Consider the following 24,503-nt stretch of genomic DNA (forward strand, 5'->3'; position numbering starts at 1 on the left):
AATCTTAGCTGCTTCATCACAGGACAAGTTCATCAAATGTTATCGCTTTCCATTTTAATTTTTTTTTCTTGCCAAGAGGAGGTTCCTCCCTGGGCAGGTTTTCATGGTTCCCAAAGTATCCTTCATTCTGGTACCTTTCTTAAAAAATTAAAATTAAAATTCAGTAGTATTTCAACCTCCCTTGAGAGTATTTTTTAAAATGCGATGTGGTATTGATTTTTTAAAATTAAGTACTGCTTGGACTTGGCCAGTGATATCCCACTACTGTATTTCTAGCTGCAGTGTGTCTTTGCAAGCAGTATTCCTCTTAAATGAGAGAGTGAGCATACACCTCCACCCTAGTGTTACACTATGTTTTGCCCGCTACAAAATGGGACCTGGTGACCTTCCATGGTCTAGGTCTATGGCCAGGACAGACACCCTGGTAGACAAGTGGGGGGCCATAGCTGGTAAAGCACCTGCTTTGCATGCCAAAAGTTCATTTCCTTGCATCTCCAGAAACACACTTACCTGAAACTGTTGAGAGCTGCTTCCAGTCAGTGTTGACAGTGCTGAGCCAGATGAACCATTGGCCTGACCAGTTATATATGGCTGCTTCCTATGTTCTATAGCAGGGGTAGGCAACCTAAGGTCTGTGGGCCGGACGCTGCCCAATCGTCTTTTCAATCTGGCCTGTGGACGGTCCAGGAATCAGTGTGTTTTTACATGAGTAGTATGTGTCCTTTTATTTAAAATGCATCTCTGGGTTATTTGTGGGGCATAGGAATTCGTTCATTCCCCCCCCAAATATAGTCTGGCCTACAACATGGTCTGAGGAATGGTGGACCAGCCCATGGCTGAAAAAGGTTGCTGCCCCCGTTCTATAGAGCATGCAAAAGGATTGTTGAAAAGCCATAGTGAGTGGGGCATTTAATGAGGTTCTCCAAAATAATATATTGACATTGCCTTTTGGGACTGTTGGTTGTTTGAGTAGCAAGATTGACACAAGTCTGCTTTTGCCATGACACAAATCCAGGATCACTTGAATAATGTGATGGCGAAGCATTAAGCTCGTGCGAGTACTTCAACTTTGCAGTATGCAAAATGGTTACTCCCTTTACCAGTGTGACACACCTTATTTAAACAGCTAACTGCTTTGTGCCACAAGAAACTCTGGATCCTGGGGATTTGTTAGTGGATAGGTCTGTTTTATAGAAGCAGTTGAGCTAGATGATTGCATGCAGCCTTCCTGCTTCATGATATTTATACGTTTCTAACCCAAGTAGTGAAGTTCCAGCAACTGCCAGTGCATCTTGTCTTGGAAAGGTCCTTAAATTAAGCACCATTTATGGTCTCTTGCTAGATCACATGGGAAGCCACTGACATTTTAATGTATGAATCATTCATATTTCAAGAAAGGGTGTGAAATGGATGATATGTGACTGACCATAATTGACCCCCTTTCACAAATAGCAGTCCTTGGAATGATTGTACAGTGGTACCTTGGCTTAAGTACTTAATTCGTTCCGGAGGTCCATTCTTAACCTGAAACTGTTCTTAATCTGAAGCACCACTTTAGCTAATGGGGCCTCCTGCTTCTGCACCACCAGAGCACGATTTCTGTTCTCATCCTGAAGCAAAGTTCTTAACCCAAGGTACTGTTTCTGGGTTAGTGGAGTCTGTAACCTGAAGCGTATGTAACCCGAGGTACCACTGTACTTAAACACAGATTGATTGTATAAAAACAGCCAAAAGGCATTTATTAAAAGAGGAGGCAATTTCATTATGAAGCATGCTGTTGTTGTTGTTATTTCGATTTAGATCCCATCGTTCCTCCTGAAGGAGCCCAGGGTGACAAATATATAAGTAATGAAACTAAGAGTGGGGAAAGGGTGAAAGGGGGCATTGAGGTATCTTGTCCAAGGGACCCCCCCAAAAAACCTTGATCTATTACTGTGATAAGGTATCATTCCAGAAGAATGAATGTGGTAAATGTAGTTCTATAAGGGATAGTTCAAAACTTCTGTGCCTAAGTAGAGTGGAGTTAAGCTCTTTGGTCTTAAGTCCCAAGCCTAAGCCTCCCCTCAGACATTTAAGGGCTTTGTGGCTAAAGCTTTTCCCCTCTGGTGGTTTTCTTCACAATATGGTAAAGTACATTTGCTTTTGGGAGAGAAAACCTTAACTCTATTTTCTTCTTCTGATTTTAACAGGAGCTGTTTAGAGCTGGTGAGCTGAAATGGGGAACCGATGAAGAAAAGTTCATCACCATCCTGGGGACTCGCAGTGTGACTCACTTAAGGAAGGGTGAGGAGAACTAACATTTTGGGCTCTCTTTTTAAAGGACTGCAATCATCATACTCGGCCAATAAAGCGAAATGAGCGCCGCAACCCCAGAGTCGTCCACGACTGGACCTAATGGTCAGGGGTCCCTTTACTTAATCATCATACTGGACGTGCAAGTGGGGGGGGGGGGAGCTTCAACAAAAACCAGGTCTTGGTTTTCTGTGTGGGGTGCCCTGGTTCTGATCCAAGGTGAACTTGACCTGGTTTAGAACATTTCTCCTTGACATGCTAGCAGATTGTGGGGATATAGATAATACACTCCTTACTTTCAGTCTTAAGTAGAATGATCCATGTTACTTTCCTGAACACTTGAATTCATTACTATCCTAGCTTCCTTCAACTCTTCTGCCCAAAGGTTGATTGTGTTTGGATGGGCTTGTTATGTTTGTTTGGAAAAGCAGAAAGGAAGCAATATGTAAAATACACATAATTGCTATGTATTCCTTTTGTGTCTTTCAGTCTTTGACAAATATATGACTATCTCTGGCTTCCAAATTGAAGAGACAATCGACCGTGAAACTTCTGGTCCACTAGAGAAGCTTCTGCTGGCAGTTGGTAATGAGCAGTCCTAGTTGCGATGCACTATTTATGAGAACTGCAAGCAAGCTGTTGGGTGGAAAGCAGCACAATGTGCTGATCAAAGAAACAAAATGGTGTCTTGGTAATCTGATTCAGACGTGATGCTTGCTTGCTTTTTATTTTTTATTTAACATGGGGCTCTGAATTCTAGACTCCACAACAGCGCAAGGAGATAGCAGGGCAAATCTGCACATCTACTCAGAAGTGAATCCCATTGTGTTCAGAGGGCTTTACTCCCAGGTAGATGTACACAGAATCGTGGCATAGCTCACTGTTGTGCCCTGTTATGGAAATACTGGAAGGTGCCTTTTTGTGTGAAGCACCATGCCATTCAGATAAAGTTATTTTTCACTGTTTTCAAACTGAACTGGATTGTTTTTTCCCCTTTCAGTGAAAAGTGTCCGTAGTGTTCCTGCATATCTTGCTGAATCACTGTTTTATGCAATGAAAGTGAGTACTTATTTTACCTTTCTTTCTTTCTTTCTTTCTTTCTTTCTAAAGGACAAGTTTCCAATTGGAAACGAAATGAGGGTGGAAAAATGTTGACTTTTTCCTGACTTTTTTTTATGCTGAGCACTGGATGCTCTATAGAGAGCTCACCCCATTAATATAGTGCAGTGATTCAGGATTCTATTTCATGCAATTGTGATAAAATCTCCTAACTTCAACAGCAAGGACTATTAATCCTCAAGGTATTATATACATTCTTCAAGTATCTCTATTGTATATGTATTCTGTGTGACATTCTCAGGTGCAGCTATTCGCTTAGTGGCCAAAGTTAAGCCCTTTAGTTTCACTGACTTCAGTGGGGAAAATGAAGCATGTGCACGATGCTCTCCAGCTGAAATGAATGGTACCTGAAAGTAGATTATGTTCTTAATGGGTTGTTTAAAATGGGTTCCCTTTTGATTTTACCAGGGGGCTGGCACTGATGACGATACCCTGATCAGGATCGTAGTTTCAAGGAGTGAAATTGATCTGCTGGACATCAGACAGGCGTTCAGAAGAAATTTTGCAAAATCTTTGTACCATGCAATTCAGGTACGACTTGCTTTGTATTTCATTCTCTTTTTGAATGGGAAATACTGACTGCTGCGGCTCTTTTCTTTTTAAAATGGAATGTGGCCTGTTTGTATTTTGGCTGTACAACTGTTACAATTTTGCAAATAGAAAAAAAAGTCCACTTTCCAATACATGTGAAATATGCCACCATGAGGCATGTAGGCAGCTAGCTTATGTTGGCTCCCATTCCTGGGCAACCTCCCAGTCCCGTGTCAGGAGGGAAAACTAAAGGCAGGCAAACTAGTTTGTCCACGGAAGTGAAGACAGAGTAGTGTTTCCCTTTTATTTCCAGGCTTCCTCCCTCCCTTTTAAAGGATTCCCCCCTCCTGTTGTTGCCAATGGAAGGGAAGATACACCAGTCCTGATGTTGGTGAATTTATGTCCCCACCCCCCATTTTGGGTGTGGGGAGAGTGTCAGGGGACTGTGAAACCTGTGGCTCCTTCAGATTCATAGCTTTGCTGCAATGTATCTGCTGCATCTTCCCTTGCGTCTACTGATGTCAGTATGTCAGCATCTGTAATGCAAGGCAAAAATCAGTTAGGCAAGGGTGGTGGAGGTTTCTGCAGCGGCAAGGAAGGGTCATATGGAGTCAAATCTTCCTCCTCACCCATGAACAGGGACATCTGTATGCCCGCTGGCATTCCCTCCTTGCAGCCATATGATTGCACCCTTAATTGGCTTAAATACAAGTATTCTGGTTTAATTGATGTGTACATAGGGCCTTCCCCTTTGCCTGCATTCGCTAAAGGATATCAAAGTTGTTTAAATCCTCCTTGTAATGTTTAGAGTTATGACTTTTTGGTCTGCCATTGGAAGGCAAATAGATGTTCCCTCGTTTTGCTTTTGCATTTTATAAAAATATATGTTGCACCAAATAAATAGCTTTCTGGAGAACTTTTGCTTACCATTCCCGAGTGGATAGTCATACAAATGGATTTCCTGTGGTAGAAAAGCTGTCATTTGTCAAGAATTTTCCCCTGAATCATTACTGACTCATTGCCATTTGATCCCTGTCTTTTGATTTGTAGAAAGATACATCTGGTGATTACAGAAAAGGCCTTTTGCTGCTCTGTGGTGGTGAAGATGACTAACTGACGACGATATGAAAGCCAGAATCTTAACTCCTGCCTTGTGCCTCCTTCCCGCTTTGTATGGCTAAGCTTTCCATTGGCATTTACAGCTGCAGCCTTTTTGTGTGTTTCTCATGGATATCCTTGCTATCAGACACAATGTGCATATCATTAGTATGATGATATAGTAACACTTACTGTTGAAATCCATATCGGATCCCATTCATAGTATTGCCACTCCTTTCTAGGGAACTGCCTGTTTTTCATTGATAGTATTTTATGTTAGTTTTATACAATGTTAACGTGCAGGCTGCTCTTGAAAAGATTAAGCCGGCCAGTTGGAAGTCATGGGGCTGGGATCAGGCTATGCTGGTTGCACATTGAGATCAATGTGACAAGCTAGTCATGACTTAAGTCCCATTTAACTCAATGGGGACTTAATGCAACTAACATAGTCTGGATTCAGCCTCTTTTGTGTAAAATAATTTAATGCAAAGTGCCTCTTGTATAAATGTGTTCCCCTTGTTTTGAAAACCATGTTGGAAGCCAGGAATCTGGTGCCTTTTGTTATTATTTTGCAAAAAAAAAAAAAAGGAACTAAAAGACATTCCAATAACTAAAACCAAATTACTTTTTAACCTGAACTATATTTTTGCATTTGTACTAATTTGCAGAATGCTTCCAGTAATGGCTTTGAAATTGTGACCTATGCATGATCTTCATGTATTGTAATGATTTGGTGCTATTAAAAGGAACAAAAAGCCTACTAAATGATATATGGAGGACCAATAAAATGTACCCACAAACTATGAGCTTTCTGAATGCTTCTGGTTTTATTAAGCAATTCTTCCCCAGAATATCTCCTCATTTTTGTAGAATTTGTTCCAGTTCTATTCTATGTGTAGGAGAGAAGAACTATGTGGATCGCTGAAATTATTATTATTATTATTATTATTATTATTATTATTATTATTATTATTATTATTTTATTATTATTATTATTATTTGTTTCATTTCTATACTGCTTTATATTTTTAAGAAAAATCTCAAAGCGGTTTACAGCATATTAAAACATCAATAAAACACCAATAGAACAATGTAAAGGAAGTCAAATATACAGTCAAATGAACATAACTAACAGAAAACTAAAATATTAAAAGATTTCAAAATAAAACATTGCAAAGGAGGTCAACTGCAGAATACATATTTAACACAAAGTTAACAAAAATAATAATAATCAAACATATTTTATTTTTTTAAAGTTCCACCTCCAACCACTAGAAATCTTCATCACCAACCCTTCTGATGCCCTGAATTTCACCAGACAGGTACCTTCAGACTTTTTAGCTTATCTTCACAACTCTCATGGTTCCTTTTAAAAAAAAAAATGAAAGCAGAGATTTTTCAGAATACTTAATTCTCTGCCCTATGCCATGTCCTTTTCTTTTGGTCCTTCAGGGGAATTGCAGTCTACGTACAATGGCATACGTAGGTTATTTTCCCTTCTCCAACCCCAGTTACGGCAATTAGCCAAGTGTGGAATCAGTAACGGCTGGCATTTGGGCTGCTTCCATCATGACAGAAACATGCTTCTGAGAGGCCAAAGTGCTTCTAAAAAGCATAAAAATCTTAAGTTTTTAAAGAACAGCTTGCACATTGAGATGACTCATGGGAAGACTCTCTCATGACCCAGGCCCACAGCCAGAATCTTGTGGGGCCTAAGGAGAAAGGGAGGTCACTGCAGAACAGGCAGAGCATAAAACACACTCTCAGAACAAGAGGTTCTGTACCTTGGCACTCAGTGCAGCTGGCAACCCAAAACCTTTTCCAGAGGTGCTGTGGAAGGTGTCACAGTTCAGGGGTTACTGAACTCTTATCATCCTTTCTGCCTTCCACTGCTATACTGCATCACTCAGATCCCCCCCCCTCGGTTCTCATTAGCTTGTGTGTGTGTGTGTGTGTGTGTGTGTGTGTGTGTGAGAGAGAGAGAGAGAGAGAGAGAGAGACAGACAGACAGACAGACAGAGACAGAGACTGACTGGACCCATTTGGAACAGGGCTTCACACATTACTATTTATTAAATCTGTATATCACCCTATACCCATCAATCTCAGGGCAGTTCACAACACAAAATTACAATAAAATAACAACAAAGATCTTAAACTATGGCCATTCATTTGGCAGCTATTGCCTTTCTTCTTTTTCAGATGTAAAGCTAATGGGTTCAATGGCGCTTGTCATGCTGAGCACACAAGGTATCAGAAGGATGGAGATGAGTAAAAAAAAGGTAAAGGACCCCTGGATGGTTACTTCCAGTCAAAGGTGACCATGGGGTTGCGGCGCTCATCTCACTTTCAGGCCGAGGGAGCCGGCATTTATCCACAGGCAGCTTTCCAGGTCATGTGGCCAGCATGACTAAACCGCTTCTGGCTCAACAGGACTCTGTGACGGAAACCAAAGTGCATGGAAATGCCATTTACCTTCCCACCACAGCGGTACCTATTTATCTACTTGCACTTGGATGTGCTTTCGAACTGCTAGGTAAGCAGGAGCTGGGACAGAGCAACGGGAGCTCATCCTGTCGCGGGGATTCGAACCACCAACCTTCCGATTGGCAAGCCGAAGAGCCTCAGTGGTTTAGACCACAGTGTCACCTGTGTCCCCCTGGAGATGAGTAGTCTCTGACAGGCACCAGCCCATTCCACATAATCTGCTGGTATGGATTTGGTGCAGAGTCAGGTCTGTGTGCTCGCCTGACTTTGAGTTGCTATTATTCAGGGCTGCTTTCTTGCCCTTTTCTTAAATCATTCTAGTACTTCAGTGTACTGTATACAGTGCAGTGTAAACAATGAATTTCAGACATTTAGTAAATGTGCTTTTATAGGTACAGTGGTACCTCGGGCTAAGAACTTAATTTGTTCTGGAGGTCCATTCTTAACCTCAAACTCTTCTTAACCTTGAAGTACCACTTTAGCTAATGGGGCCTTCTGCTGCCGCTGCACAATTTCTGTTCTCATCCTGAAGCAAAGTTCTTAACCTAAGGTACTATTTCTGGGTTAGCGGAGTCTGTAACCTGAAGCGTCTGTAACCTGAAGAGTCTGTAACCCCGAGGTACCATTGTATTACTGCAATAAGTTAAAAAGAATTTGTTGTAGTTTTTAAAAATAGCCTTGAATATCTTTTGGTTTTACAAAGAGTTGGGGATGTCTTTTACAAATCAGTTTCAATTTTAGAAAAAAGTGCATTCTTCCCCAGTTTGTATATTTCAGAATGGCCAATGACCCGATTCTTGTGCTGTTATGTATTAAGGCTATCAACATGCTTCAACTCAATCTTTTTCTTTATAGAAGTTGTTTATTCACAATTTCTTACACACTGGATTATGGAAACTCTTTAAGAAGGAAGCTAATGGCATTGAATCAGTGGTAGCTGTTACACAATATAGTAGTAGGCAGAAAGAAAGTAAGTGTTGGGGAATAGAACCAGAGGGAGTAACTTGCAGACAACGAAGGAAGCTTTTTGAACATTGTAGCTATTGGCAAGAATCAGTTTCTACTTAATATTTGGTAATGAAAATTGCAAATGCTAATACAGCATTATCTAGTACTCCCATCTCATACATACATATGTCATTTTATTTGTAAGCTGCCTTTCCATTGTTAAAACCATCCTCAAGGCAGCTTACAACTTGGAAAAAAATCGCAGTTACAAATAAAACAAAAGTAGTGATAAACAATAAATAAAACACATCAAAAGTACAGAAACAAATCGAACAATTTCCATGTAAGTTCTAAAAATAAAGATACAAAAAAGCAATATCAATCACAGCTAAAAAACCCCCAACTCCTGCTAAACAATAACTCAACCAAAAAAAGGCAGTGCAAAATAGGATTCTCTCATATTGAAACAATAATAATTTTGAAACTCCTTTTTACATCCTTACAAACATACCATTAAAAGAGCTAAAAATAACCTTAAATTTTCATATTCTTACCTCCTTTTTTATTTCCTCTTTTCTTCTGACAAATTGTTCCGACAAACCTCTTATCCATTTGCATCTATTTTTCAAGATTGCTTGGCTGCATATTTTGTGAAAAAACTGCTCTGCACCCAGATGAGCAAATCAAATCTAGAATCTTGGTGCGGACAAAAAGGAAAAGGAAAAAAAGAGGGAGGACGAAAAGCAGTTCTTCCTCATTTGTGCCTTGCATCAAAAATATCTTAAGATTCTGGTGTTGGCAGTAGCGAAGAAGAAGAAGAAGAAGAAGAAGAAGAAGAAGAAGAAGAAGAAGAAGAAGAAGAAGAAGAAGAAGAAAGGCCTTTCCTAACAAAACTAGTCTTGGAGACAGATCTTCCTTACTTTGCAAATGGTCCAAACAGTACAGGCTGACTTTAGATGTGGTTTACTTATGGTTCTGGTGCCATCTAGCTTCTGCCAGCTTTATTACTGTTCGGATTAACATGACTATTATTTGCAGAACTCATATATCTGTGTTACTTAAAAAAAACAAAAAAACAACCATCAGGATTCTGTGCACTAACATGAATAAACAATATGATCCATAGTAATATGCATAATTAGTGAACTCTGTTCTGAATATATGCTATATTTTATTTATTATTACATTTATATCCCACTTTTCCTTCCTAAGGAGCTCAAAGTAGGTTTTGTGGTTCTCCTATTTTAGGTTAGGCTAAGAAGCACTGATTGGCCCAAGATAATCCAGTGTGCTTCATGGCACAGTGGGGATTTCAATCTTGGATTCCCAGTTTCAACACTTGAACTGTAACACTACTCAGGTACTCTGTGCAACTGTTTGCTCCCAAATTCTACTGACATGTATCAATAAAATTTTGCCTAGCAATTTGTGCACCACAATTACATTATAGCTGGAAAATAGTGTTGTTTTGTTCTAAAGCATTCAGCTATTGCTGAAAACTTTCATTAGTGATGTTGACTAAGAGATGGATATATACAAGTACCTGTAGTGAAAACAGCGCTACAGTTTTGTCATGCTTGGAATAAGTTTTCCATCTGTTCAACTCAAAAGCAGTACATCTCCTAATGGCATGAATTGCCTTTCCTGAACTGTACAGAAGGATCACACAGCACACAATGAGCACATCAGCTAAAAGGACGTGGCTTGTATTTATTAAGGTATTACTTTAGTAAGGGAAGAGGAAAGGAATGGAAGCTAGCTAATTGTGCTAATCTCTGCTAATGAATCCTAGTGTTTGCACAGCTGATTCATAAATTAGTTCCCAGTGTCAATAAGAATTGCTTCTGTTCCTACACCTGGTGCTCAAAAGCCTGCTCATTCAGGCTCTCAACTTGTGATTTATATTTTTTGCAAAAGATGAACTTCAGTAGTTGCAAATCCACTCCTTCCTGAAGACTTCTTCCTCAAATCGGCTCTCCAGTGCATCCATGAAGGAATATCAGGAAGGAATATCCATGAAGGAATAGGAATAGGCAGCGCTTTTTTTCTGGGGGTATGCAGGGGTACGCATACCCCTAAACATTTTGTGAATCTAATGGGAGAATAAACTATTTTTTTAAAAAAATAAGTTTCTTCTCTAGGTGAATCATCAGTTCTGTTCCTACCCCCAATGGTGGCTTCATTTCCTGTCATGGTGTTTCCTGAGTCTCAGAAGGAATGAGAGTACCCTTAAGAAAAAAAGCACTGGGAATAGGGTACAGAGTCAGGATCAATATCTGCCTTCTGAAGGTGCTGAATGTTCCTGTCTAAACCTCAAAAGACCCAGGAATGGGCATCCCTACACACATGATGCAATTAGAGTGGAAATTGCATTGGTTGAGTCACCTCCAGAGGCTCATCACAATATGGATGAGTTTCTGCATTTGGTCTACAAAAGGGAATCTACAGGCAGATCTTGCTGAGTCAGGGAGACAGTAGCCCTGTTCACACAGAATTACATGCAGGAGTGTGGGGATTACTGCACTAGCTCCACCCCTGTCCTCTGTCATGTCACTATCATTGTTTCCATCCGTATTGCTCTTAACACCTTGGTGTCAGGAAGTCTGCTGTGCTTGCTTAGGTTTCTGGTACAATTCCTCTACAAACGTTGGCCATCCAACACAATGGAAATGGGCCCAGTGATGCAACAAAGGAGGCAGAGCTAGCTAGCATGTGTATTGCTCCTATCCTTCATGTGACTCTAATCTTATGAGGGAAACTGATGCCTGAATCAAGTACAAATAAATAAAGTAAAAAGCATAGATGTCAATCCTATGCCTATTTAGCTCCAATGAACTTGGTAAATATAGTGGAATTATAGAATAGTAGAGCTGCATGGGAGCATGGAAGTAATCTGGTTAACCCATAGAACAATGCAGGATCTGCAATGTCAGATGCAACACAGACTCACACCGTTGGGGGCCGGATCCTGGCTTGTACCACTGCATCTGCCTCTGCTGTTGTTTTCCAAGGTGAGCTCCAAGGATAAGACTGGGTGTTTGTCCACACTTTGTGCATATTGCCTGATATACACACCATTGTAATGCCGCAACATTTTGCTGCTTTGGCTGGCAGATGTTTCGGTACAAACATTTAGAACTGAATTGCAAGTTCACCCATTCATGAAATCTAAAAGGCTCTCAGACTTGTAAATGGTGTGCTCTTATGCCCTAAGTGTAGACTATTTTAAAAAGACTGTAATTTTATCCTCTCAAAATCAGCTCTCATTTGAATGTTTAAAATCCCTGGCTGATGAGAGCTATTCTCTACCAAATTTCAACATTCTTCAGCAGTTTCAGTCCCTGGGCTGACTTCTGTCTTGTTTACAAGACTGTTATATACCGAGGTGGTGTTTGTCACGGAAGCCCTTTGTTTTCAAAATAACACAATTCATTTTCACTGACTCCGAAAATGAAGACAAAGCCAGAATGCTTTCAACTGGATAAATGAAAGTCAAGTTAAGGTTGGATAAATTCTGAAAAGTTTCACATACCCAAGAATATTTGCTTTGCAACAAGATTATAACAGCTGACCTAGAAAGCTAGGATGTGTGTGTGTGTCTCTCTGTGTGTAATTTATAAATTTACTTGAATTGTGGGTGTTATATAAAACACACATGACTGTGTGTTTGAGCATATTTTTTCCAAAGCCTGGAGGAAAGGGAACAAAGTCTTGCACTGCTTCAAGGAGAAACAGGAAGGTTGAGCGATCTGGCACCCTGCTATAATTAATTACCACCAAGATATTTTTAGGCCCGACAGTGTTCCTCTCTTCTGAGTGGTGAATAACATAGAATCATAGAATCTTAGAGATGGAAGTGACCCCAAGGCTCATCTTATCCAACTCCCAGCCATGAAGGAATCTCAACTAAAACATCCTTGACAAATGGCCATCCAACCTTTGCTTAGAAAGGACAGTCCACCATCTGCTAGAGTCCATTCCACTGTCAAACTGCTCTCCCCCCTCAATTTTTGTTAATTCATTTTATAACACAAATAAACAACATAAACAATACAAATTCTTGTCTTATCCTTATTTTTTCTAAACATTGTTAGGTGAGCTTTCCCCAAGTCCCCCCATCTGATTTTCATTTTCTCTCATCTTTATCAGTTTACATATATCATAATTTTTAACCACTTTTTATCACACTTACTTTTACCATAAAAAACTTCACATTTTATCCCTTACAAGTAATATTATTATAAAATACACTATCTTCTACTTCTAACCCTACAGCCTATATCCACTTCCAAAGCTATTCTAATATTTAAATATTAACATATTTTTTCAAATATTCTTTATTCCAATCTTCTTCAACCGTCTCTTCTCTCTGGTCTCGGAGTCTCCCAGTCAGTTCAGCAAGTTCCATATACAGTGGTACCTCGCAAGACGAAATTAATTCGTTCTGCGAGTTTTTTGTCTTGCGATTTTTTCATCTTGCGAAGCACGGACTTTGGAAAAGCTTCAAAAATCACCAAAGTCTTCAAAAATCTCAAAAAAGGCTACCACACCGCGTGCTATGAGTTGCTCCTCGAAGTCAAGTCGCAACTGCACCCCCTGAATGCACAGTTTTAAGACAAAGGAAACAAACTTGCAAGACGTTTTCGTCTTGCGAAGCAAGCCCATAGGGAAATTCGTCTTGCGAAGCAACTCAAAAAACGAAAAACTCTTTCGTCTTGCGAGTTTTTTTGTCTTACGAGGCATTCGTCTTGCGAAGTACCACTGTAGTTCATCATCTTCATCTGCCATTCTTCGATAGTTGGTAAATCTTGTTTCTTCCAATTCTTCACTAATAATATTCTCGCAGCTGTTGTGGCATACAGAAAAAAAAGTAACATCCTTTTTGGGGATTTCACCCCCCCCCCCACTATACCAAGTAAAACGGCTTCTGGTTTCTTAATAAATGTGTTTTTCAACACTTTTTTCAGTTCATTATAAATCATTTCCCAGAAGTCTTTTACCTTGGGACACATCCACCACATGTGGTAAAAGGTTCCTTCTTTTTCCTTACATTTCCAGCATTTATACTGTCAAACTGCTCTTACTGTCAGAATGTTCTTTTCCTTTTTAAATTTAAAAAGGAAATTAAAATTTCCTTTTAAATTTTTTTATTGTATTTCCCCCCGAGACCATTCCATTATCCAGCCTCCCAAAATTTCAACACCTCTTGCAATGGTTTGACCCCTCTGCTTTTTAACAGTACAAATTCTACAAACACCTTCCATATCTCCTCAGGATCATTTCTCCTGCATATTCCCCTTCTTACCTTAATTACACATGTTAATTTATCATTCATAGCTATATCCCACACCTCTTTATACCATTCTTCCATTTTATATTCATCTTGCCCCTTCCACTTCCTAGCTATAATAACTTGTGCAGCTGTCAATAAATTTGTGAGCAAGTCCTTCATAGCTTGTGAACCTTCCAGTCCATCATATATTGATAACAATGCTACCTCCGGACTTTCAGTCAACTTTAACACTTTGATTTCTCCCATATCCCTGCTCCAGCCTTGTGGCATTTGCCAGCATCCAAATGTGAACTCCCCCTGCTTCCACCCACCAACATCTGCCAGCTTCCATCAGGTCCATCGCCAGACACCAGCCAGTTGCTCACCATGGATATCAGCCACGTTCAAACTGCAATTCCACTCAGCAAGCAAACCTTCCTTCTCATCATTCCACAACAGCGGGATGACCACCTCCTTCTGTCTCCTAATTCTCCTTAATGTGGAAAGAGACCACCCAGTGATAAATGCCACAGCTGTTGTCCTCTTTGGGAAGGTTAAAGACTTTTGCCTTGGCTTTCCCCATGGCCCACCTTTATAGATCCACACATCTGCCATGTGCCATTTGTGACATCACAAGCAGTCCACAGTCAATGGCAGCAGCTGGGGAGGTGCATCAAAACCTGCTTAGCTCCTGCAACGGTGAAGACAGCTTTCTTTGTCTCTTTCCCTGTTTGTTATTGAAAAGATGTAGAGCTCACTCCTTATCTGTACTGATACCAGGGAAAGGAACACCATAAGCTTGGGGAGTCATTTTTCAGCCCAATGGCTGCATGCCTTCATGTCCAGTGTTCCAGGGGCCACATGCAAGTGGCAGAAGGGGGGACAGAGGCAGAAAGGGCATGGAGTGACAAATATGACTCTTATCTTTGTACAGGAGACGCCATTCCAGAGGCTTAAGCACCCCATATCTCTCAGGCCAGTTAAGCAAGAAACATAATCACAGTTGAAACATAGAATAAACATAGAACAGGGTTCACTTCATATGTTAGAAAATTTATTCCGTATAGAAACTTTGTGCATTAAAGTGATTCATATTAGCCGACAAATCTCCTACTTTGCTATGTCCACAAGATGGTGATGGTGAGTTATTTATCAGGCTGTAAGGTAACAGTTGTTTCAGCTTTTCTCAAGGTATGTTGTGAACTGCTTCAATTACTGCTTATTCATTAAAGTATTTTATTTTCCCCTTCCTAACAGTAAAGTACATAATCCCCTGTCATTGGTCTGAAAGTTGAACTAACCCAAACTCCCTCCCGTTGCCCAGAAGCCAAATTTTTCCTAGAACCCCAGGTGGGATTCTATTACTCAATCTTTTGCTTTTTCAATTCTTCTTTTATTTTAGAATGAGTGAAGCTGCATAAAAGAACCTCTGAGTTTATTGCATAACAAACATACGGAGTTGCAAAATGAACCACATAATCAATGCAGGTTCTCTTGTTTTCAACAGGTGTGCTTTTCATTTCTGTCCAAGAAAGGGCATATCAGGCCTGGGGCAGGATGAAGCTGTCATCTTTCTTTGCAATTCTGCCAGCTGCATTGAAATTCAAAAAAAGGGAGAGTTTTCTGATTGTACACAAACTTAGATGCCCGTTTGATGCACCAACCGTAGGCACAACAAAGCTCTTCTTCGGGAAGGCTGATGTGCCTTTACGAAAACAAGCAGAAAGCTCAGCGAACATTCGAATCAATGTACTGAAAGTCAGGCTGTGCACACGCAAAGACATTGCCTTGCTGAGAACTCCCTCGGATCTGTTATTTTGTGGGTGTGATTGACTCGCTAATGTCCACTCACCCTTTTTTTAAACGTTATATGGATTGCTCTTCCAATGCTTTGATGGGATGTATCAGGGTATGTGTTTGGGGGGAGGTTGCCCCTCCTCTCAGGCCCTCCTGCACTACCCTCCACCAGGTTCTTGTATTTCTGAGTGAATGAATAATAATAATGTTTGCCCTCCAGCATAGAGGTAGGCAAGCTAAGACCTGTCGGCCGAATGCGGCCCAATCGCCTTCTAAATCCTGCCCGTGGACGGTTCGGGGATCAGCGTGTTTTTACATGAGTAGAATGTGTGCTTTTATTTAAAATGCACCTCTGGGTTATTTGTGGGGCATAGGAATTCATTCATTTTTTCCCTTCAAAATATAGGCCGGCCCACCACATGGTCTGAGGGACGGTGGACCGGCTCACAGCTGAAAAAAGGTTGCTGACCCCTGTTCTAGTATGTGTATTGCCTCTCTTGCATATTGCCTCTCTTTCTTGAGCATGCACACGGGCACCCCATACAGCAGAAAGGGAAAGGAGGAGGTGGTGGAGGAGGTGGTGGTGGTGGTTGAAATCCATTAGCTCCTTTGCTTGGACTCTCCTCTCACTCCTCCTTGCCACAGTTGCAGCCATTCTTCAGGCAACCACTGTCAAGGTGCTGACAGCAGCTGTCACAGTTCGGTCTGCAGGTGATCGAAGTCCCGGCTGAGGACTTCGGGACCGAGGGCAAGATGGGGTGGGAGCAGGAACAAGAGTCCAGAAGCCAGGAGTCCGAGGGTCAGGAAGCAAGGAGTCACAAAGTTCAGGGTCTGAGGATCAAGAAGTAGGAAGTCAAGAAGCCAGGGTCTGAGGATCAGGAGGCAAGATGCCAAACTCAGCAAGGCAGGAAGCGTGTTGCTGTGGCAAAGAGCCAAAGGCAAATGATGACCTTATATCCCTTCCCGGCTCTTGCCGCCAGGTGCAGTGAGTTACCAAGCAGCCTCACCTGTGAGGCCTCACCTGTTCTTCAGAACAAACTGAGGAAGGCCGCAGTCCTGCAAAGTCCTATTGGTCACAGGGCCTGGCTCCTGCATGCACTCCGGACAGTGGCTCCCAGCTGTTTGCCCAGGAAAGGATAAAGACAAGGAAAAGTTTCTTACAATCCTTTTTTATTTCAATCTTTACAGAGAGAGGCTATAGAACCCAGCCTTTTGTATAATGGTGAATCTAAGTGAATTGGTGAACCCAAGTGAATCTCCATCCTCTGTCTCTCCCATTTCCTCATTTGTCATCATCATCACCTCCTCTACGGGTGCTGCTAAGTGCCCTCTGTCTTTGAGCTCTTTGCTATCCTACTTTTAAGGCTCACTGGGTTCTAGGAGATGGTGGGTCTAGAATACTTTCTAGTGACAATGTGTCAGCCAGCTGCTGCTCTGTCTCTGCCTGCTTTTCCTCTCCCATTATTTTCCAACTTTTCCCCTCATCTCCCTCTGAGCTGTGACCTCTCGCAAACCACTGTTGTAAATCAATACTGTCTTCCTGGAAGGTTCAGGATGGTGAGGAGGTCTTCGCCACTTCTTCTCCTCCTCTGACAACCACCTGGGTTAAATTATTTTCATGCACACATTTTACAGCTTTGCACAAGAATACTTAATTAAGAAAATATACACACTGTGAATGTTCTGCTTTCAACATAAAAAGCAATGCGGTTCTCAGTTCATTCCTTCTTTTGCTTGGTTGGCGTTGTGTGTCAGTACTGTATATATCTGTCAACCAGCTTCAAGCTGCTGCATCTCCCTCTCTTGCCTCCTGTGGCAATCACACAGGGCCCCCGGACGTTTGACGGTCTATTGATCCTGTGCCACCACTGCGATTGCTTTTTCCGCTGCCACCACCCCGTATTAACAAATAATCAAGTTTATTTTTAAATGCAGGAACAAGCTTCTGGTTACTGTTAATTTTTCTTGGCAGTTTCTTAAATCTTAGTTCCTAACAACTTCAAACTGTTTATTCCCAACTATCTATCTGACTCCGCCTGACAATTCTTCTCACTCTCTCACAATACAACTCTACCAACCCACACCTAATCCTCCCTCTTCCTTCTTCAACTCCCAAACCTCAACTGACTTTCAAAACCTCCCACTCTTTTACTCCCCCCTTGCATTCCCACTGGCCAATCACATTCTCACTCATTTAACCCTTTCCTAATGACCCACCTAGGAGGCAAACACCACACCTCCCTTATCAGGAACCCTCCTTTAGTTTTTTTCCCCTAAGCCAACTGTTTCCTTTTCCTTCTGTGACATGGAGGGGGGGAGGAGTTTGTGGTTTGGAGAGAAATGAAGTGCAGGGCAGAAGGGGGAGCAGCCATCTAGCTTTGAACATGGATCAGTTCCTCTTTTTCTGGAAAGGAGAAATTCAAAAGTTTGAAGAAAAGCAGAGCACAATAAAAAATTGGATTTTACTAAGTGCTCAGCAACTCTGGAGTTTAATATGGATTTGTAGCTGCTTGTGACTCATGACCTCTTTCCCAGCATAAAGTCTTCCTCATCCAACCAGCAGCCTGCACTCCCCAGCCTCCATAAAATTCAGATTTTCCTGATTCATAGATAATTCAATAAGGGAAGAAAATCCAATATAAAATTGCTTGTTACCTGACTGCAGATGTACTGAAGCACAGGGTGTCAGTGGTTTGTTTGTTTTTTACAAGTATGTTGGCATTTACTGGGTACTATTTATTACCACACCTCCTACTTCCATCGTGTTTCCATCAGCCCACATGAAAGAATGCAGCCTGCTCTATTGTTGTTGAAGGCACATTCTCAGTAATTTTATTTTTCAAACAGCTCCTTTTTTGCAGAAATGCTCTTCGGCAAGATAGTTGCATTCAAAATGGAAAAACAACTTTCAAATGGGGGAGGGAAGTGTGGGCTGCCACTTTTGGTAGACAATACAGGACAGTGAATGTGGGGGGGGGGGAGCACACACAGGATGTATCAAGTTCACTTTAAACTGCCGCATCTACACATCTTCATTCATAGTCTGACACCAGGAAGTATATGACCGAACAATGAATGAATGTTCAGAAGCAGTGTTGGTGGGAAGTTTCTGTCATTAGTTTTTTTAAAGAACTTTGTAGCTGACATGAATGAAATGTCAATAAAGCAATTTTTGAGTGACGTTTCTGTGAAACACTTCAGATGCAAGAAGATGCTTCTTCTGTCTACCAAAATTTAAATCCTAGCAATAATTACACTTTTCCGAATCTTTCTCAAACTGTGTTTCTACTTCATCTGTTGGGTGTGTTCAGTAGTAAGACAACAGTGATCAAAACTTTGTCCTGCCCAGGCGATGGAATGCCAAAGAAAATCCCACCCCCATTTTAGGCTTCAATACAATGCACACTTACTAGGGAATAAGTTCCATTGAAAATTCTGAGCAATCATGCATAGAGTCACAGTAATTGTAGGATTCGTGGCTGAGAGTAATGCTACTTCTGCCTCGTGAGAACCTCAGAGATAGGATTCCATATGATTCTTTCCTATGGATTATGTAGATTTTCAGAGCCAGGTTTTGCCAAAGAAGTAAGGTTTGAAGTGAGCCTTCTGTGTAAGGTTTGAAAAATAGTAGCATTCTCCATGGTGATATTTCCAAAAGTATTATGCTTATTTTCCACACTGCCATTGGAATTAGAAATAATGAAGCTAAATCAATTACAGAAAACAATTACCGTATGACATTGTTATGGTCTGATAAACCAAGTAGGACTGCTAATGAAAATTTGTACCAGAAAACAAGTCAAGGTGGGTTGGGAGTAAGTAATATAACAAAATATTGCAGTGCCTCAAAAGTATCATTGATCTCTAAATGGTTGGAACATTGAAATATAACTTGGAAATCTTTTTTTTATTTAAGATTTGCACTTACTAATCATGATTTTTATATGCAAGTCCCATTCTGTAAGATTAAAGTTTGAGAGATAGGCCATTGAATTGATCCAGCAAACTATTCTTATGTTCTTATCCCATCCCCATGATGGATGTGCTTGATCTTTTTCTACTGAGGTAATCTTTAATATATTTTCGTGACAGCTGTACTTTTTCATATTTTAATAGAGTTTCTCAAAAGGATTCATAAGATGTGGTACATTTTGTCTGCCACTATTCCACTATTTATTTGAGTTGAAATAATTAAAATAACGATAAACACGCTTGATTTATTGCTTTTCGGGCCTGTTCATTGGAGATGATATGTCTTTGTTTGTACCAGTTGCTAAGATGAAGTAGCTTTCCCCAGATTGTCATGTTTGAATGGTTCTATAATTGCCTTTCAAACATCTTCAGTTAATGAAGATTGTGGTGGATTAAATCTATATGAGCATATTCTCCATACGTTCATTAAAGTTTTTGTGGAATTAGGTATATGTCAGGGACTGGACTGAACAGGAGGGCTGGGAAGTCTCCCCTTAGTCTGCTTGGCTCCTCTCAGAAGAGGAGGGGCAGTGGGAAGTCCCCCCCCGTCTCCAGCAGTTTCAAGAGGAGAAGGAGACAGGGCTGAATTACAGCTGAAGGAAGAAATGCCTAGTTACGAGATAGTGGAGGAGGAGGAGGGGAGAGTCAGAGAGCAGCCAGCAGAGACCTCCCTGGAGAGTCTGGGAGATCCTCTTTCTCCAAGGTCACGCCGATCCCTCTGCATTCAAGAACAGAGAATGCAGAGAAGTGTGACTCCTGGGACTTTTCGTAGGTACTCAGGATGTTGTTGGGGATGGAAGAGGAGGGACTCAGAGTAGGCAACATCTCCTTTTTGTGGAGATATGGATTCTTTGTCTTGCAACCAGATGACTGAATAAAAACCACAAATACAAACTTACTTGTTCTTCTTGCCTTTGATGCTACTGGGGGAGGAGAGGATTCTCCATGCCTGACAGTATGTTAGAGTCTTTTATGGTCTTCTTTGAATCAAACCAAGGTAATCTCCATAACTGATAATTATGTAACACCAGTTCTGCTTGTAGTAATATATCATTGTTGTTGTTGCTGCTGTTTAGTCATTTAGTTGTGTCCGACTCTTCGTGACCCCATGGACCAGAGCATGCCAGGCACTCCTGTCTTCCACTGCCTCCCACAGTTTGGTCAAACTCATATTAGTAGCTTCGAGTACACTGTCCAACCATCTCGTCCTCTGTCAGCTTTGAAGACTGTAATGCATTTCAAAAAACTTGGATGTGTCTTGACAATGTCTTCTCTCAGCATGACAGTAATATGTGTTGATTTCTTAAATGCAGCAGACTTGCCATGTTCTAGTTTTAAAAGATTGTTTACAAGGTTATTTAGTATTAGCGGAGTCTGACAACAAGAAGTTGCAGTTCATCATATATGGATGTGTGTGTGTGTGTGTGTGTATATACACGTATACACATATGCTTGCGTGTGTCAACTTTTTCAAGTTAGGGAGGCACTTAGGATTCCATGCTCAAGTACATAAAAAATCATGGAGCCCATTCTGCTCATTTGCCTCCTCAAGACACAAGATTTCAGGAGAGGTTATAGCTCACTGTTAGATCATCTGTGCTACATACATGCAGAAGGTCCCAGATTCAATCCCAGGTGTCTCCGATAGGGCTGTGGAAGTCTGACTCAGTATAAGGCAGCTTCTCATTGTCCCATAACTTGGTGATTCTCTATACTGTTGGAAAAGAAAGTAGCCATCTTCTCAGAAGAGGTAAGTCTCTTTGAGTTCAATGTACTCCTAAATTGTAAGTCTGTAAACAGTTGCAGCCTAAGAGAGGCAATTCATAGTATCACAGAACTTATTTTAGCCAGTCCTAGTCAGCAGGACTAGGTGAAGGCTTGGCTATCTCTTACTTACAATTAAACCTTTAAAAGATAAAGGCAGGAGTCCTGTTCTGTGATGGCATGTTGAATTTTTAGTGCTATTTGCTTGCTACCAGCTTTTGTTTTTTTTAAAAAAATCATTTTTATTGATTTTCCAATAAAAACAGCCAATCAAGATATCCAAATCATAATCCAAATAAAAATAATAAACTAAAATAAAAAAGAACCAAATTATAGTCCTAATTGCAATTATTAATTTTTCCGGGCTCCCCACAGTCTGGACCTCTGAAGCATATCTCCAAATCTTCCTTCCTGCCTCTTCTCATTGCTTTCATATTTTCCGCCTTCTGATCTTAACACTTTAAAGTTCTCCATCCTTGGCTATGCGATTCTCAGTCATGTAAAAAATCATATATCCTTCCATCTATCGAATACAGCTTTATTTGTAAATATATATTTTTTTCAACTGTCTGTTTAGCAGCGCAGCTTTTCTTGACTTCATTCCAATCTTCCAATCCGGGCTGTTGTCCAAGTTTATCCTTTGACGTTTAATGACGCAGCAACTCCCAAGTTGTTAAATCACTCCAATCCTGGCTGTTGTCCAAACCTTTCTTTTGAGATTTAATGACGCAGTACCTTCCACATTGTTGAGTTGTTACTATAAATTGTTGGGCAGACTGTTTGCAATATTGCAATGCAAATGAACTGTATTCCACAGATACACATCATTTGGTGATCAATCAGCCTCTTGGAGACCACAAAAGAGACCAGGCCCTGGGGGGGGGGGGGCTGCCAGGCATCCATTCAGCCTTCTCTCTCGCTCATAAAGAAAAACTTCTGCAAACAGCTGCACTATATATTGCTACCAGCTTTTGGATACAGAGGGACTCAGGTGAAATTGTTAATGAAGAGCATGGTCTGTGGAGAAGGTTTCACCTCTGTTGCTGTGCTGTGGGCAGTGCTCTATTATCAAGTTACAAAATCAATTCACTTGGATTTTTCTTTCCTTTTCTTAAGCACATAATGTTTCACAACTAGAAGATGAAGATAACTGTACTGTTCTCAAGGAGTGCCCAGCCCTTCAACACATTTCAGGTAGGTATGCCATGGGACTGAACTTATCTTTTTTATCTCAGCAGCTTTTGTATCTCAGTGTGTTGCGCTTTCACACCTAGTAGACTTCCAGTAAAGATTACTCACTTTTTCAAGATGACACTCAGATCACAATTCAATAGTCTACATCCTTTAATTATTCTGTTGCAAGCCATAATGAAACCTGGCTAGAAAACCTCATTGGTAGCACAGCAGGTGATTTGAAATAAGTGAAATGGAATGAGGAAAGAAAATCCACCAGAAGATTATCAGGCCCCGAATGAGGGAAAAAACCACGTACTGGTTTTGCCACTCATGAAAGGATAATTAATGTGAAATGTGAGTTTGGGTTGCCATATCAACAAAGAGGTTTCTGGGTGGGTTTGGGTTGGGTTTTTTTAAAGACACTTGGGAAACCATTGTGCAAATAGAGCATAAATACAACAGGAATGTTATATATAGTAATTATAAAAACAAATGTATTAAAAGATGGGACTGCTTGCTTTACACCTGTATCTTGGCATTTGGGAATTACACTTACACCCACAAACAGAGCTTACTTCTCCTTCACCAACACTTTCTAGGAGCAGAAAATAGAGGCTGGCATTGTTTAGTCTTCCTAGATTCACACATCACTTCAGTCAAAATGGGGAGCTAGTACAACTTATTATCAGGTGTGGATAAGTGTTCAGTATTGTTGATCAAGCTTGGCTTTTAAAAGAAGCCAGACTTCACTGCCTTCAAATACGTTTTCCCTGCCAATTGTTCAACAGCTGAGACAGCTAGAGGAACCTTGTGCATTATGCTCCTAAAACATGTTAGTTTGTTCAATTAAATATGGTACGTTATGGTCCCATGGAGGACAGCTGTAAGGTAGCTAATAGGCAATTAAATCAACTCATCTATTTGCAAATTGGTCTTACCAGGATTCATTAAAATGCAGAGACTGTTGTTCTCCTATACGCATGCTACTTAAAGGAGATTAAATAACTTGCTTTTGGGTTTCCATGTTTAAAAGTCCCTTGCACGAGTAGCAGGCTGGCTCATTATGTGGTATTGCTACTTCCAAACACTTGCATGTGCAGGCCACGCACACACACCCTCTTCTGCTCAAGTGAGCTACCAATAAAAGAGACCACACAGTTGAATGGGATCAAATCAAGCCACAACTTCATTGACTACAGATGAGGTGGTTTGGCATAGGCATTGGGTAAGCATTTCAATTTCTGAGCTTCTTACCGGAAATAACATCAGGGGTCAACCAGGCAGCGAGGATTCCTAAGACTTACATCAAATAGGGGGATCCCTGAGTCCCCCATCTGGGCAAATGGACAGAAGCAACTCCATCATGGATCCCTTTAATGCGTTACCCTATTTCTGGAGGGGAAGGTGAGGGTACAACACCCCCCTCCAATCAAGCCTACAGTTACCCAATGTCTAAATTGCCAAAGGTGTGACAAGGTAGGCAAAACCTCCAGGTCATAGTCAATTTGCCTGAAAGGCAAATTCTTACCTGACCCCTCTAACATGGCGACCACCACCAGTCATAGCAAGGTCAACTCAATGAGTAAATGCAAAACTACTAGAGTGAGTGGGTGGGGCCTGGCACAGGCTGCTTTTAAATCCCCTGGGAGTGGACCTGAGGGAAGCCTGATTGTGCCCTCATGCCTGCCCCCAGCCCTCTGCGCTAGCCTGCCATTGGCCAACTCCGTAGGCTGGCCCAGAGCAGGATTTCAAGATGGGAGCAGAAGCCAAAGCTCGTGCTCTGGTTGGGATCAGCTCCCCACACCCAGCCCTGCATTGCTGGTGGGGGAGGGGAGGCACTGGCTGTCCTGCAAAGCCGCCACACCCCTAAAAGGGGGTAAGCGGACTTTTAGTACAGTGGTCAAAGAATTCTTAATCACACTCCTATTTGTAATTATCTCATGGAAGTATGGGAAGGATTCTATGCCCTTGTTGAGCAACAGTTAATCTAGAGAGGAAAGTACAGTGGTACCTCGAGTTAAGAACTTAATTCGTTCGGAGGTCCGTT

The 24,503-nt window shown here is 41.1% G+C and overlaps 2 protein-coding genes and 1 long non-coding RNA gene across 4 annotated transcripts in view; 2 read left to right on the plus strand and 1 right to left on the minus strand.

The window, feature by feature from the left end:
• Nucleotides 1-5,843, plus strand: part of ANXA5 (annexin A5) — a 26,710-nt gene extending 20,867 nt beyond the window's left edge. The window contains exons 9-13 of the mRNA XM_083755974.1: nt 2,190-2,283; nt 2,782-2,877; nt 3,293-3,351; nt 3,820-3,942; nt 4,993-5,843. Coding sequence (XP_083612100.1) covers nt 2,190-2,283; nt 2,782-2,877; nt 3,293-3,351; nt 3,820-3,942; nt 4,993-5,055 — 435 coding nt within the window. The 3' untranslated portion in view covers nt 5,056-5,843. The remainder of the gene's footprint in view (nt 1-2,189; nt 2,284-2,781; nt 2,878-3,292; nt 3,352-3,819; nt 3,943-4,992) is intronic.
• The window catches only part of SMIM43 (small integral membrane protein 43), a 245,669-nt gene that overhangs the window by 47,920 nt on the left and 173,246 nt on the right, over nt 1-24,503 (plus strand). The window lies entirely within an intron of this gene.
• LOC310852554 lies at nt 4,233-14,838 on the minus strand. Its single transcript, XR_014568256.1, has 2 exons — nt 14,134-14,838; nt 4,233-4,478 (listed from the first exon to the last, which is right to left on the minus strand). It is a non-coding gene; the product is annotated as an uncharacterized lncRNA (long non-coding RNA).

This window comes from Podarcis gaigeae (assembly GCF_964106915.1).
Source record: "Podarcis gaigeae genome assembly, chromosome: 9".
Taxonomy (NCBI): domain Eukaryota; kingdom Metazoa; phylum Chordata; class Lepidosauria; order Squamata; family Lacertidae; genus Podarcis; species Podarcis gaigeae.